This window comes from Enoplosus armatus, chromosome 9 (assembly GCF_043641665.1).
Source record: "Enoplosus armatus isolate fEnoArm2 chromosome 9, fEnoArm2.hap1, whole genome shotgun sequence".
NCBI classification, from domain to species: Eukaryota; Metazoa; Chordata; class Actinopteri; order Centrarchiformes; family Enoplosidae; genus Enoplosus; species Enoplosus armatus.
The window spans coordinates 1,781,704-1,796,965 of record NC_092188.1 but is presented as its reverse complement, the minus strand read 5'-3'; the positions used below and the strand labels follow the sequence as shown (position 1 = coordinate 1,796,965).

At 41.2% G+C, this 15,262-nt stretch overlaps 2 protein-coding genes and 1 non-coding gene across 3 annotated transcripts in view; 2 read left to right on the top strand and 1 right to left on the bottom strand.

Annotated features, from left to right (window-relative positions):
• Window positions 1–1,227: 1,227 nt before the first annotated feature.
• On the top strand, window positions 1,228–6,871 carry snrnp48 (small nuclear ribonucleoprotein 48 (U11/U12)). Its single transcript, XM_070912164.1, has 9 exons — window positions 1,228–1,446; window positions 2,196–2,309; window positions 2,570–2,630; window positions 3,275–3,355; window positions 4,634–4,816; window positions 5,047–5,168; window positions 5,518–5,621; window positions 5,737–5,859; window positions 6,062–6,871. Exons 1-9 carry the CDS (start codon window positions 1,306–1,308, stop codon window positions 6,144–6,146), a joined length of 1,014 nt encoding a protein of 337 aa, XP_070768265.1. The 5' UTR covers window positions 1,228–1,305; the 3' UTR covers window positions 6,147–6,871.
• Window positions 6,872–7,578: 707 nt separating this feature from the next.
• LOC139290787 (collagen alpha-2(IX) chain) overlaps window positions 7,579–15,262 on the top strand; it is a 19,009-nt gene continuing 11,325 nt past the window's right edge. The window contains exons 1-12 of the mRNA XM_070912649.1: window positions 7,579–7,599; window positions 9,909–9,993; window positions 10,453–10,518; window positions 10,702–10,883; window positions 11,325–11,459; window positions 11,939–11,992; window positions 12,113–12,166; window positions 12,829–12,882; window positions 13,136–13,189; window positions 13,580–13,633; window positions 14,854–14,907; window positions 15,058–15,111. Coding sequence (XP_070768750.1) covers window positions 7,579–7,599; window positions 9,909–9,993; window positions 10,453–10,518; window positions 10,702–10,883; window positions 11,325–11,459; window positions 11,939–11,992; window positions 12,113–12,166; window positions 12,829–12,882; window positions 13,136–13,189; window positions 13,580–13,633; window positions 14,854–14,907; window positions 15,058–15,111 — 867 coding nt within the window. The remainder of the gene's footprint in view (window positions 7,600–9,908; window positions 9,994–10,452; window positions 10,519–10,701; window positions 10,884–11,324; window positions 11,460–11,938; window positions 11,993–12,112; window positions 12,167–12,828; window positions 12,883–13,135; window positions 13,190–13,579; window positions 13,634–14,853; window positions 14,908–15,057; window positions 15,112–15,262) is intronic.
• Window positions 10,318–10,389, bottom strand: trnap-cgg (transfer RNA proline (anticodon CGG)). Its single transcript has one exon. It is a non-coding gene; the product is annotated as a tRNA-Pro (tRNA).

Genomic DNA, 15,262 nt, shown 5'->3' with positions numbered 1-15,262 from the left:
ACTTTCTTTCAACGAGAAGACATAAATCACAGACATTTAGGAGCAACTTTATTCTTTTAAAAATAAATAAGTGTTACGCGTGGGGTTATTCTACTGTTGGACATTTGAGAACATGCCTGCACCCTGCAGTCTGGCCCTGCCAGCTGCAAGTTTGATGTAAAGATATATGATGTTCCTGTTTCTCCGTTTTGTCTCCCTGGACTGCAGAGAACAGGTTTGACTATTCTATAGAAAAAGGTAGATGGCAGTCAAAAAATTCCAGTCAAAAACAATAAATGAATTCACTTTTGCATGATCGTCTTGGCGTGTCACAACTCAATATCTCTGCAACTTTCCCCCCAGGGATAAATAAAGTATCTACCTGTCTATCTATCTCTGGCCTTCACCATTTAATGCATGAGCTCTGACCCTCCAATTTCTAATCTAACAAACTGACTTATCATAAGATAACCTATTGGTAATTTGTAATAACTTGGGTCTAGTGTGCCACTATTACACGGCAAATGCCTATAACATCATCCTTGTGTTTGCTTCATACAGTGAGGAGGAACCTGGTGGTTGGAGTGGAGGTGGTGGAGGAGGTTGCTGTTGAAGACACCCTAGAAGTAATGTAAGTACTATATGAATTATTACAACAGTTGTGCTGATCCTACCACTAATGCAATTGTTTCCATGGTATAATCTAACTTCTAACTTAAAACCTTTTTGTCTGACACAGAGTTGCAGTGTGATTCACAGCAACACAATCATACATGCACGTTTGGTTGAAAAAGAGGGTTTCTGTCTTTTCTCATCTCAGAACAGAGGACATATATACAGATGATCTGGTGGATCCTGAGCTGCTGCAAGACGCCCAGCTGTACCCCACATGAGCCAGTGTAACTTTCAGTGTGTCCTGTTTTGACTGTATGCATTGTAAACCAAGATATTATTCACATATTTGTCAAATGTGTTTGTATTTTATGTATTTACCCTATCACTGTTGTTGTGTAAGTGTGTCTTTGACATGTTTATCTTTTTTTTAATCAAAGCCAGTGTCAACTGTTGTTAATAAGATTTACAACAGAAAACAAAACAATAAAAAAGTGACTTGTTCTTCTGACTGATTGATACTTATTAATATAATATAATATAATAATGAAATAGTGGACTTCAACTACCAGCATGCATCGCTTCTTTTCTCCCTCTGACGCCCTGGCATACGTCATAACCTCGCGCAGGTAATGGCAGCCGTAAATGCAGCGAAAACAAAACACGGATGATTTCGTTGCAAACTCTGTTTTGATGTGGATTTAAACCCTTAAAATGTCGGACTCGGTAGAAACGCAAACCCTTCAGGACCGACTGGACCGTCTGCGGGAGCTGACAGAGTTCACAGAGAACTGCAAAAAACAGCTAGACGGTATTTTTGAGACGCTGGGATGGTCGCTGGACTACAAGGACCGAGTAAGTTAAACTAACTTTAGCTAACGGTTAAACTAACGTTAGATAAAAATCGATCTTTTGCAAATTAATCTTGTCTTTATCGTAGCTAAACAACGTTATCTTATTCAGATACGCATGTAAATTAGTAAAAGGAAGGCGTTGCTTTTAGTTGGCGCCGAACCAACCGGGACACCGAGCTGTAACGTGACGTGAACATCAATTCAGCGTTAATGCTAACGCTAATGCTAACGTAAATGCTAACTATATTCTTAAAGTCCGTCAGGTTGGCCGGTTAGTTTGCTAGCGTTCATCGACCTAATTTAACCCTTTAAAGCTCTCTCCGCAGTTTCCTTTTATTGTTATGCAGTTTTGTTTGATGCGACAGGAGATTTCCTGTTTGTAGCTTATGTTTTTTTACATCTGTTTTTTTTTTTCCTACTGCTGCTTTGCTCCATCTCGTTAAATGCTAATATCCAGAACTTTATATATTATGTACTGTCAAACATTTCTTCTTGCATTTAAATGCATCAAACGTAACAGTGATCAACATCATAAGCGAAAGCATGAATTTAAAACCTAAGAGAAATAGGTCACTTATAAAACAATTCAAGAGCATGAGGGACAAAGGAGAGTTCATGTCTTGTGGTTCAACTCGGGCACTAAGTATTCCCTGCGCCCACTAAGGGGGGATGAAGTGTCCTTGATTATGTTGGTGAGGGTGCGCATCATATCTGCGTAATTCACAACTAATGTTTGTGATGTTTTCTCAGGAAGCAATGGAGCAGTGTCCCTACGACCCCAACCACAGAGTCCCGGTCAGGAGCATGGAGAAACACAAAGTGTCCTGCAGCCGCAGAAAGATGGGCTACTCAGCCGAGGAGCAGGTATCATACATACACACTCTACATACTCTAGTCTACTGGAAACTAGTAGCAGCGCTCCAGAGGAAGGAGCAGCAAACGTTCACAGTAAAATTCACTGCTGGTTGGTTTGATAACCTCCATCTGAGAATGGCAACAAAACAAAAACACGACTGCAAAAGCTTCTCTTCATCATGCGACGGACTACTGTGAACACCATGAACTCCACTGTGATGCACTTCATTATTAAGAGAGTAATAAAATGTTTTATCACTCTTTTGCAGGCAGGGATGTTCGACCCCTCTGTGTGTTATGAGAACAGCAGTGTCAGAAGCTTTACAATGGGTGAGTCATGACTATTGACTGACAGTTTATCTAGTCAAGGTAAAAGCTTCAATGAAATGTGCTTTTTTTCCTTTAGAGATTCGAAGAAAAAGTCTTGAAGACAATACTAATATTATGTTTTGTTCATAGAGATATTTTGAGATAATTTTCCCTGCAAAACAACATAAAAAATATAACCGCTGTTATGAAATATGAAGAGCTTTTAAAGCTCCAAAGGTCGGCCAATCAAAGATGATCTGGAAAATAATAATCTGTGTTTGTCCAATTTTTTGCAATTGCTGTTGATGAACATGTTTTTAAAGAAGTAATATTTTGTTGTTGTCCTTGTTAAATATTTTTAAAATTACTTTGTCTGAAGATACCGTTAAAGGACAGGGAAGCTGTTAGACATTATCAAATATCATTGTGATTCATAAAAAAAAAAAAAGGAAATACAACCACCTACCTCAACCTGTGTCCTGGCAGCCGGTTCTCTTTGATTACGTTTTTTATTACTAGATGAAAGTCAGATGAAATCAAGTGTGTGTAAAGATAGAATGTTAAACGTGTTTGTTTCTGGCTTTACCAATCCTGCCCGGAGACACACACTTTGTACACTTTGTGGTATATTCTTCGGTTGTCATCATGTCATTTCCTTCATGCAGACAAATCCACGCAGCACCAGGTGATCCTGCAGGCGAGATCTGCTGCACCCCTGATGAGGATGGAAGGAGTCTTCTGGCAAGGTGTGACCTTAATTTGTAACAGGTCGCTGCAGAGTTTACCATGCTGTCCAGAGACGAGACAGCTTTCCATTAGACGTACGCTGTACAGGAATGTTTAGTCTCACTGTCCAGAAGCAATGACAGACCACTAGATGTCACTAGAGATCTTGTGCTCGCTCAGATGTTCGCTCCCTCTAAACCTACACCTGCCTCCAGTCCCCCAAATATTTATCCCAATAAATAAGAAACTTCTGTAACTTTCAGATTATGTTCTTGATTCGGGATTGTCACCTTTTTATTTTATGTCATTTTGTGTATTCTGTTTGCTGCGACAGGGGTGAGTATTAGAGAGGAGCTGGGCTCTAGAAAGTTCTGCTGCTCTGGTTTAGGCTTGCCTGATTACGTGCAGCATCCTTTTAACATCATATCCTTTCAAACCACAGGGCTAGGCTGGGACACGCACACATGCAGCAGTCGTACTCACATACACACTCTTTTCCCTTTACGTGTTGGGAAAAGTCTTCATACATTCTGACTTGTCAGTTAAATTTAATGTTGATAAAAGTAAACTTTATTTATTTGGCGTGTTTTTCAAAATATTAATGTCCACTGCTAAAATAATTCCAGTTAAGAGCCATGATCACTTAGCAAGGAGATAAGCAATAGATAAAAGGTGCTTGTGGTTGGAAAAGGAGTTCAGAAACTCTTAATATTTTGTACATTTTACTGCCTGTTAAATTACAAGCACATCAGTGACGTTACAAAATTGTAGAGAGATGGGGAATTTGTTGAGCATCTTTATCAGAGCCTGCTGTGATCTGTGAAATAGACCCAGAATCTTACATTGAAATAAAAATTATTATAAGTAAGACCATCAGTCTGGTTCCAAAAGAGTTTTCTCTCTTTGTTCACTCACTTCACAGGGTACATTTTTTAACTCAATTGTAGCACATCAATACATAATTCTGCCAATTACATTCTGTACATCAAAATGTAAATATAAAGGGTCCACTTACTGTTTTTCTTCTACCTGAGGTAACTGTACTATTTCCCTTTGTGATTCAGTGACGTCTCTGCTCCAGTTTAGGTTGAGTCACATTCAAATGTTAATATCGCTCAATTAAAACCATTTAACTTTCCCCCAAAATAAGTAACAGAACGTTTTGTTTTCAAAATATGTCAGAATCCAATTTTGTGTGAATTTTTAGAGCTGCTTTGCCGTTCAGTTTGAGGAATATTACGGAGATGATCAATGTGTCAGGGTGATTTGTGTGTGAAGCCTCTCTGGTCCTCCATCAGGGCAGTACTCCGGTCAGCCTGTCGACGTGCCTGAGACACACAAGCGTGCGATGTGCGACCTTACTGTGGCCGACCGATTGGCTCTCTACGATCATGTGGTCCGCGTCCTCGGCCAACAGAAGGAAGCTGCCTCCTCCAGCAACGATGACCTCTATGTAGATTTGGTGTCCAAACTCCGGAAGAGTAAGATTCACACCTCTCAAACATCCAAATGATAAAATACTGGGTGTCAGATCACCTGTACATGTTTTTTTTGTATATCAAATCTTCTATATTAGCGCTTTGTCCACTAATTTCACTGTAAAACTGTGAAATGCATTTTGCTTTTATGTTGGTGAATAAAGGAAGAGCTGCTCGGTTTCTCCCCCAGTGTGATCCTCTGCTTTAATGAATGTGTGTGTGTTTGTGTGCAGATGACGAACAGAACGAACCCAAGACTCACCTGGAGCTGATGGCAGAGATGAGGGACTACAAGAGGCGGCGTCAGTCTTACAGAGCCAAGAATGTCCACATCACCAAGAAGTCCTACACTGAGGTACGAGCGAGCAACAGGAGCGTGTTTGGCTGGTTCTTTACCCATAATCCCGTCGTCACACATTTTCAGGCGTCTGTGTGCTGTCGTTGCCTTCAGAGTAAACATGGTTTTGTTCTCGGGGTGACGGCTCCGCTCAGATCTCAACAGGTTGAGATGCTCTGATCTGTACTCCACGTAAGGTGATCCATACAAAAAATGTTACTGTGCTGGGAAAAGCTTTTTAGGTGTATGTGTATCTGATAATCTGAAGCCGACCGCAGAGCATGGGGTCCTCAGTAAAACTCTTTTCTGTTTAAATAAAGGTTCACAATCTGATCGATTATCTGGCATCACTGTGATCTCCCTGCAGGTGATCAGAGAGGTGATCAACGTCCACTCAGAGGAGCTCACCAGAGAGTGGAGAGAGGAGGAGAACGAGGAGGAGTCGACCAGATCTGAACTCTCCTCCCAGAGGTACAACCAGCACCGTGACCTCTGACCTCCTGAGGATCAGTTTCCTGTAATGTTGTTGATTAAGGAAATGAAACGTATTCTGTTGAGCTAACGACTTGTATTATTTGTCTGTCAGGCGTCGGCTGGATGAAAGGCGCTCAGCGTCGTCAGAGTCTCGTCACTCCCACAGCAGACGCCATCGCAGCCGGGAACGAAGCCACGACAGAGAGAGCAAGAAGAAGAGGAAGAAGAAGGAGAGGTGAGGAAGGACAAATATAACCTCTGTGTTGTCCAGTTTTTGTTTCGTTACCGGATGCTTGATATATACAGTATGTATGTGGTGATGTGGTATGTTTAAGACATTTTTCCAACTAACAGTCAAAGATTTATTGGTGAAACAGGCTTTTGTTTCAGGAAGTGCCAAAATATACTCTCACTGTTTGCTTTATGGATCTTCGCAGGGATTCCCGCTCCCCTGATGACCACCACCACGACCGAAAGAAGAAGAAAAAGAAGAAGAGAGAGGAGAGGGACAAGGAGAAGTGATAGTGCTGGATCAGCAACAGAAGCCAGATCAGATGAGGTGCAGGGTCATTGTGGCCTCGACAGGTCAAAAGATGTCGGGTGTCATAACATTTTAAGTTAAAGTATATATATATAGTATATAAAGTAAACTAGGGGATTAAAGTTTTGGGAACCAACAACATCAACATTTTGAGCTTTTTGTGCTTCACAAACACCATTTTGAAATAAAAAAGAATATTTTTTCCCCATCTTGTTTTAACACTGCTGATCCAGTGTAATAACATGTCTGCCAGTCTTGAACAGGCTCCACCTGCCTCCGCCTGATTGGCTGGGAGTGGGTTTCAACACTACATGGAATGTTGGACTGGAGTGTCATAGCTGGCACACTTTCATCACGGGGTCAAAGGTCACTCTTGTTTCAGGCTTCATTTCGCTGCGTGCCTTCAAGTGTTTACACAAGGTTTCTGCAGTCATCGGGAAACACTGGAAAGTCTTTTATCTCAAAGTGGAAATTATTTAGAAAAATGTCACAAAATGTTTGATTCTGAAATCCAGCTCAGAAAAAAAAGATACTACTTTAAATGTGCATGTCGTCGTTTTAAAACTACATACGATCACACCTAATACGTGATGGAGTGAAGGGAACCGATATACGCTGAAGGTTTAAACTCTTCTCCGCATGTTGGAATCCTCTACAGTTTGTTCAGTTAAACCAGCGTCAGAATAAACTCTCAGTTTATATTAGAGCTGCATCTCACGGTTATTTTCTCGATTGAATTGTTTGGTTGAAAAAAAAACATCAGAAGACAATGAAAACAGTTCAACACAAATGTTTTCAGTCCCGTTTGTCTGTTTTGTTGTTGTAGAAAATGTCATGAATGTTCAGTTTTCAGTTCGTGAGCTTGTGAGCCAAGGAATTCATTTTCATGGACATTTCTTTTGAAAAGGATTTCTTCACATATTGAAATAAAACATTTCTCCTCGTGAGCTTCTGCTCTTATTTGAAGGGGAAACAATCCGGCACATACTTGCAGATGATTAAATAATACATCATATAATTTAAATTGAAAATAAAAAAATAAATGTGGGCTTAAAGTTTGGACTTTGCTGGCACAGATCATCCATCTCTCTTTCTCTCTGTCCTGGTGTTTCTCTGCTGATGCTGGACTCGGGGCTCAGGTATTTCTCACCCTGTTGAGACGCAGAGATAGAAGACCAGAAGAACAAAAAAGAGACGGAGAGGATCCCGTCAGTGCCTGGGAACCTGAGGGATCCTACAGAGACAGAGAGGACAGAGAGAGGACAGAGAGAGGACAGGGGGAACCACCGGGGTGATAATGCTGTGAGGAGAACTGCTCAGGGAAAGCTAAATCAGGTTGTTTTTGTCTTCGTCTGTATCCTGAAAGCGTCCTGTGCGGGATCTGGTTTCGGTTTGAGGGGACTCTGCAGCACCATGGGAGCCTCCAGAGACAAGGTAAGAGGGGATGGTCTGAGTTTGGCCCGGGGCCCTGCAGGTCTGAGGTCTGTTTTGGTTCCCTGATGGGACCAGGAGTATTATTTTAGTTCATTTGGCTGAAGTGGGATTGAATTGAAATATAATGATATGTTGTGCAGGAGGCAGGTAAAGGAGAGAAACTTGACTTACAGTGTTGAGACAGACGGGGTTCAGGTTTAGCTGTTAAACGGAACAAACAGTAGATGGACATTTGGTCCGGCACAGGTACTGAGGGTTTTAGATTTGAATTGGTCGGTTTTCAAAGGGCTTCCCAGGCTGTCTGCAGGCCCTTACAAGTGTCAAAATACCAGGCCTGAAAAATTATTATTGCCTACAATCTGAATAGAAGACGTCTTCATTTCCACATTGAAATGTCTTCACCAAATCTAACTTTCTGCTGCCTGCCTACACCCTGGATCTGAACCCTTTCTTCAATACAACTTGTCACATACTCCGCTTCATACACATTCACATGTGCTGAGAAATGTTAGTAATGAAGGACAAGTTATTCAGTCTCTCTTTGTTTGTTGTTTTGCTGAGATCATTTCCCATTGTAGTTGTAGTTGTAGTTGTAAAATGCTATCATGCCGTCACTCGGCTCGGTGGCGTTTTCTCTTGAAAGACGCTTCAGAACAAATCTTCATTTCCCCTGAAGTGTGCAGAACACGGTCAGATCATTGGACTCAACTGAGGCATCTTATATTCAGTAAGGTAAAGTATAATACTGGAGAAATCCTGTTGATCTTGAACCCAAAAAGAAACAAAACGACCTCAGATGACAAAATAGGTGCCATTTCCATCATACAACACATATTCAAATTCATTTATAAATTAATTAAATTATTATATAAGAAACCACAAATATGGATGAGAACATGTTAATGTGAAAGAGCACGGAGGGAAGTGTCTCACCTCACTGCCCCAGAGGTCCTGCAGGTCAGGTTTAGTGGTTCGTTGACACCACAACATGCTCCACCTATCGCTCCTGTTACAGCTGAATTTGGATTTATACCCAAATGAATCTGTAGTGTTTATTTACAGGGCAGCACGCTGTACATCCAGCAGATCCCAGAAACACTGCTGGAGAGAAAATATGGTTAGGCTCTGCTCAATACTGTACAAATTAAACACAATCATTTTTTAAATTCTTTCTGCCTTTTTGTTTATTGTCCTGGGTAACAAAAACACGGTTTGCCACATTTTTACTAAAGCAAAAAGGCCCCTTTAGAAAGAAAAACAAGAAAAGGAAAAGGGTCTTTTCATGGTATTTGTTGACAGTGAGAAAAATCTAGAATAGTCTTGAAAGTCTTGAGAGTTAAATATCTCAGCTTTCAGAATGTCCCTCCATTAGTTTTCCAAAACCAATTTCTCACAAGCTCAAAGTTCAGAAGTCACACAATGTAATTGTGGTTATGGTCAGTTTTATTGACCTGGTGTCAAACTCTCCAGCTTCTCCTTAAAAGCTCACAGTGAAGCTTTAAGGAATGTCGGCCGAGTCTGAGAAGAACTCTGCGGTTTTCATCCTGACAAAGAAACCTCTCAGTCGGTTTCATTCTCACACAAACGCCAGCAGGGTCTCATCTGATGAACTGAGGGATGCTTCTCCTTTTTGAATGTAGTCCACTTAAACAGCAACGAGGCGTAAGATAATGGACGTTTTCTGTAACTTAACTGTAACTCACTACTTTACGTACATGCAGTGGGTGGTTATGTATTTCAGGCCAGTGTTCTTTTCTTTATTTATGTGTCTGTGTTTTTTATGTCTTTTAAGCTTGGAGTCCTTTAAACCAACAGTTTTCTTTTACAAGAGACATGAAAGTAACTTTGCCCCTCATCCCTGACATGTTGGGCTATTTTTGAACCATCAAACACCATCTCCAGGTGTGAATCCCACACACTGTCCATCATGTTCAGTTAACACCCTGTCAGTCCTCAGAGCTTCAACAACTGAAAAACATTCTTCATTCACTTTTACTTGATGAACGTCTGAGACCCAAACAGCTGACCGGCAGTCTGCAGGATTCTTTGGTTCCTTTTGTTCCTGCACACCTGCCAATAAGACCTGGACGATAAGTTGTTTTCATCTTCAGGTCTCACACAGAGCACCAAAAATCAGGAGCCACATTTACTGTTGAACTGCCGAATATCCAGAACAGGTCTGACAACTAACTGGGAGTCTGTCTGCCTCCTGCTGTGAACTGGGCTGACTGACAGACTCATGTGGTCTGTTCCGGTCTTCATACTGATTGTATTAACTGGTCCATGGTGTGATTTTATTCCCCCTGCAGGCGTCGCTCCTCTCGGGGCTGCTGGTGTTCACGCTGTGTGTCGTCTCTTCTCTCGGCCAGGAGGAATATTCTGGACACCACTCAGGTCAGAGCTGCTGTGTTCATCTAGAAATGTCGCATTTATACGGAAATAAGAAATATGTTAGAACAGAGAGAGCAGCGTAGCACAGTAGAAGAAGAAATACATGTTCCATTTGTAGGAAACAGTTATATTAAATATTAAAGAGAGAGAGCTGAATAAAAGCATATTTGTTAGTGATGGAACACCAACTTTCAGTCTGGTTGTATTCAGTCAAACACAAGAATCACCTGCTGACAGGATGTCGCTTTCAGTATTTCTTTCTGAGAATTAATTATTCCCCCATTTGTTCATGTTCTTAGCAGTGACAGATTTTTTGTCTGAAAGTTCGGGCTCGTCCGGGATTTGAACCCGGGACCTCTCGCACCCGAAGCGAGAATCATACCCCTAGACCAACGAGCCACCTGCATGTGAACTTAAAGCATCAGGTGTGAGTCGCTGTGTTTAACATGTGTTTCTCTCCAGGTGAAGAACACACCTATGAGGGCTCCTTAGTGGACCACCAAGACAACTTAGCCTCTCCTCAGCCAGGTGAGCACAGTGAGCCTCTTTATTCTGAACTGCTTATATTTATTATAGTGGGTGCTCTTGTCCAAACAAGTCTTAACTGAACCAAAAAGCACACACTGACTCTTGGTAGACCTCCACACTGTCAACTAGGACCACTAGGACTAAGGACTAAAAGTGTAAATGTTTTCTCCTCTGTGCCATCAGAGTATCCACCTGAGCCGACTCACAGCTACGACGAGGACCAGAGGCCCGAGGAGGAGGACTACGATCCCTACGATCCCTACGGCCCCGCCCCCACCCAGGTCACCATGATCACCGAGGACGCCTTCCCCTACGCCACCACTGCAGAGTCCCACTACGCCAAGGAGGACACAGAGACCATGCAGGTACGACCGCTGAGGGCTGGAGGTCTTCACAGGGGTCAGAGCAGCTCCTCACCACAAGGTCCATTTACTTTTGTATATTATTGTTTGACAGAAAAGAACTTTATCAAACTGCCTGAAGTGCATGATTCAAAGTTTCAGTACTTTTAACAGGAACATGAACTTCAACCAGCGCTGTAAAGCAGGAAAATAAGAAGTATTTTAGGTGGTGTACCAATGTGAGACTTAATCACTAGAAAATAAACACAAAGCTTAAAATCTCTTTATCGTACATTTGTAAAACTTCATTTTTATGAACCACATTGAAAGTGTCAAAGCATCAACAGTTAAACATGGTGTCCCATGTTTAGTTGTTTTTACGTCACAAGAGGTGCGTTTCAACTTCAGCCAGCGTCCCAGTGTCAGTCCACAGTGCGTAATATTCATGATGTTGTTGTGTTTCAGGTCCCGTATGAGTACCCTCCAGCAGGGCCGGACACGGAGGAGTCCGGGGACGACGCAGCGCTCGGGCAGGAGGGGCCGACGGAGTGCGACTGTGAACCCGGACAGCCCGGATTCGCTGGCTTCGCAGGCCCAAAGGTACTGACTCATTTCATCACGTCATAGTTATTTATTCTCAGTGACAGTGATGAAGAAGCATGAAGACCTTCATAGTCCTCTGGCTTCTGAAAACATTACACTGATTGGCCAGCTGGTGGCGCTGTTAACCTCCGTCCAAATTTAAACTTCATCTCACGCGCCAAATACATCCAGTTCTTCTTACAGCTACCGTAAGACAGCTTCCACGTTAAAACATCCTCGAAAACTGGTCTTCTCACATACAGACTGAATTTGTACTGGAAATAAATGTGCCAAAGCGTATCGGAGAATATTTCTTATTATGAAAATAGTACGTTTTGGTGTCAGTGGTTTCCTGCCCTGTTCTATTCTATAGCAGCACTCGTTTCCATCTGCACAGTAACAGTTTATCTGCACGAACACACCAGGAATCGATCGATAAATGCTCACGTTTGTCTTGATTTCCAGTCTTTTATCGATTCTGTTTCTCTTCCTGTCAGGGGTCCAGAGGTCTGCAGGGTAAAACCGGTGAGCCAGGAACTCAAGGCAGAGAGGTGAACGTTATTACTGCATGTTTATTAATGATGAATGAACATAAGAATCATGTTACAGCTGCGTGTGCGTCTGCTGCTGCAGTTTCATCTGTGATTTTAATTGTGTTTATTGGTTTTTAGGGTTATAAAGGAACCAAAGGTGTTCGGGGAAGAGGAGGAGACACCGGACTAGTAGTAAGTGAATCAAGTTACAGCAACACTGATACTCAAAACCACCACGCATGAGGACTTATACTGATAGATAAACCTGCACTGACACTGTAGTGACAACAGAGTTACAGCAAACAAACACTGAAACGGAAAGTAAATTTAAATTGTTTAGAGGAAGAAAGTGAAAGACAGTGAAAATGAAACTAAATGAGATCTTTAAAAAGGACATTGAAGCCGAACAACGAAACAAAAGTAAAAGTAGAAGTGAAATAAAAGAAATCCACAATTAATTCTTTCTATACTGACAACACAACACGGTCTTAGGTTAGCACAATTAAATAAAACGTACTCACCCACAAAAACGAAGAATAAACAATACTTTGATCAAATTTTAAAAAGTACAAAAGTACATGTGAAAAGTTTTTAGTTGTCATGAATTTGCTGCAGATACATTTTGTCCTTTTATACAGACAAATTTATTATATATATATATATATATATATATATACTTTACTATATAAAAGTTATATATACCAAAACCAACAAATCAATACCAAAATTGTTCAAGATAGATCTAAACTGATTAAACTGTATGCGTCATGTAGTTCTATTAACAAAACAGTTCATATTTTTTGTTTGTGTTGATTTAATTGTGTTTTTTGACCTTTGACCCTCTCCTCCTGCAGGGCGACTCCGGACCTGAAGGAGATGACGGAGCTTCAGGTTTCTCTGGAGCCATGGTGAGTTCACTGACCGTCCCACAGTCAAGGTCTGCTGATTATTACACGTAAACCAGGTTTCATAATTTGACAATTAAAACAGGACATGAACGCAATTAAAAACACTTTCACTGTAACGTTGAGCTTCATAACTTCTAGATTCTCCTAATTAAATTACTTATAATGCAAGATCATAAATAAACATGTTCTAAGTGAATTAGTTTGATCAGTAACTTATTAAGTAACTAATTAATGAATCTTATGTCGACAACAGGGAGAACCTGGACTTCCAGGAGACCCAGGCGAGCTCGGAGAGCTGGGTCTGAAGGTAAACACACACACACACACACACACACATCTATACCCCTTTTAGACTGACTCAGCCATAGATTCTGAACTGGCTAATAAATCCTAAATGTTTTGTGAATTTGGAGAATTTGTTATTACGGTTCATATATTTATACATTTTCATCTTTTAGTCACATGAAGAATTAAGCTCTCTGTAATTTAATTGGTTAATCTTTTTAGGGAAAAAAACAGCAACACAGATGTCTCTCTCCAAAAATCACAGTTTACAACTTTGTTTTTGAATATTTTATGAAGGATTTCAGTTTGATTTGATGAAATAATGAGCAGTTATTTGTCACAGTTATTCCTCCAGCGTCTTGAACAGCTGCAGCGGATGTAGAGTTTTATTAAAATGTCTTCCTGTCGACAGGGCGACGTCGGGATGGAGGGACCCCGCGGAGGAGTCGGAGGTCCTGGTGAGACTGTAAGGAAACACAAGCTCAGGGACAAAATATCAGTGTCGTCTTTTCACACATGATTCCCAATCCTCTTTAAGCTTTTCAGCACAGTATTGATGCTGCGAGCTTCACGGTATTTAAGGCGAGAGACGTTTCTGGTGGCTGATGATGGACGATGGGAGCTCCTGTGACTTCTCTGTGTGTTTGACCTCTTTATACGACGTTAAAACTCAAGTAATTACATTTAAACTAACAGTTAAAATTAAAGATAAAACCGAAACAGTAATCAAGATAGTATAGAATAGAAAGGAGGAGGATAGAAATTTGCAAAATCCATTAAAAAATGTGTTTTATTTTATCACTTCACCAGTTTATTTTATGTATCTGTATAATTAAATAACCGATGTGGTGTAGAAATGAAAATACAGGGATTGAGTTTGAGTATTTCAGATGTATCTCAATATTTTGAAGACCTCATTGATGTTTTGTAAATGCGTTTGATCGTCACTTCTCTGCACTGAATCCTGGAGACAGCTCTTTAAAAGCCACTTCAGGCTGAGAATCATTTTATTTTAACCATCATGTCGAGATCACGCGTGAATTATCTCGAGAGTCGCTTTCACTTAATACCAAAATAATGATCCTGAAAAAACAAAACAATGTGATAACATGAGATGATGGTAACCACGTCCTCACTGGGGTTCAGCAGTGCGGAGAACATGTTGTAACTGTCAGGAAAACCACCTGCCTGATCTGTGGAGAGATCCAGGTGGTTTATCTGTTGATCCAGTATTCACTCCTTCACTCTTGGAAACCACCCAGAGCTTCGGCTCCTCCACCTGCTCCTCTGCCTCACAACCGGCCGCCGTGGAGGCTCCTTCACCTCCTCAACAACCAGCTGGAGCAGCGACGCCGTAAAAGAGGCCGGTGGTGAATTTGGGGGTTTACCAGCCGGCAGCTGCTGCGCACGCTGTTCAGCAACGTTTCTGATTTCTATTTCGCTCTTTTCCAAACTGTTCACACCAACTGCACTGAATTATGTGAATTAATCTCTCACCTAAACATCAGCCCAGTCTGTAAATGTTTGCAGTCTGTAAACACGACATTTCTACAGAATACACCAGCTTTGATATTAAACTGTATATTCATTATCGGTCTTTTATTAGTTTAACTGTAAACTGTAAAGTCAGCGTTACACAGAGTTTATTATTTTTAATCATCATTTCTTTCATTTCTTTTATTTCAGGGCCCTCATGGTGGAGCTGGGCCTGCAGGACCAAAGGGAGGCACCGGTATCAAGGTAAAGAAAACACACATATTTACACTTGATATACTACTATACTCATTTTATTCTTCTGCCGTTCATAGAACTGTTTGCGTAATAGTTGTTTTTAAAGTAGCTTTTATTTTTATTCTTTCCCTCGTTTCTGTCTCTGTGTTTTCTGTTCAGGGGTCTCGTGGTGACGAAGGCAAAGAGGGTCCTGAGGGACGAGACGGGCAGAAGGTATGGAAATAAAAACATACTGAAAGTCTTGGAAAAGAGGATCTGAAGTACATGAATATTGTTCTCCTGCAACAGTGTGTCTGCAGGAAGTTCATGGTTGTTGTTTTGAATCCGTTACTCACCTTTGTGACGTTTGACCTCTTCACTACAT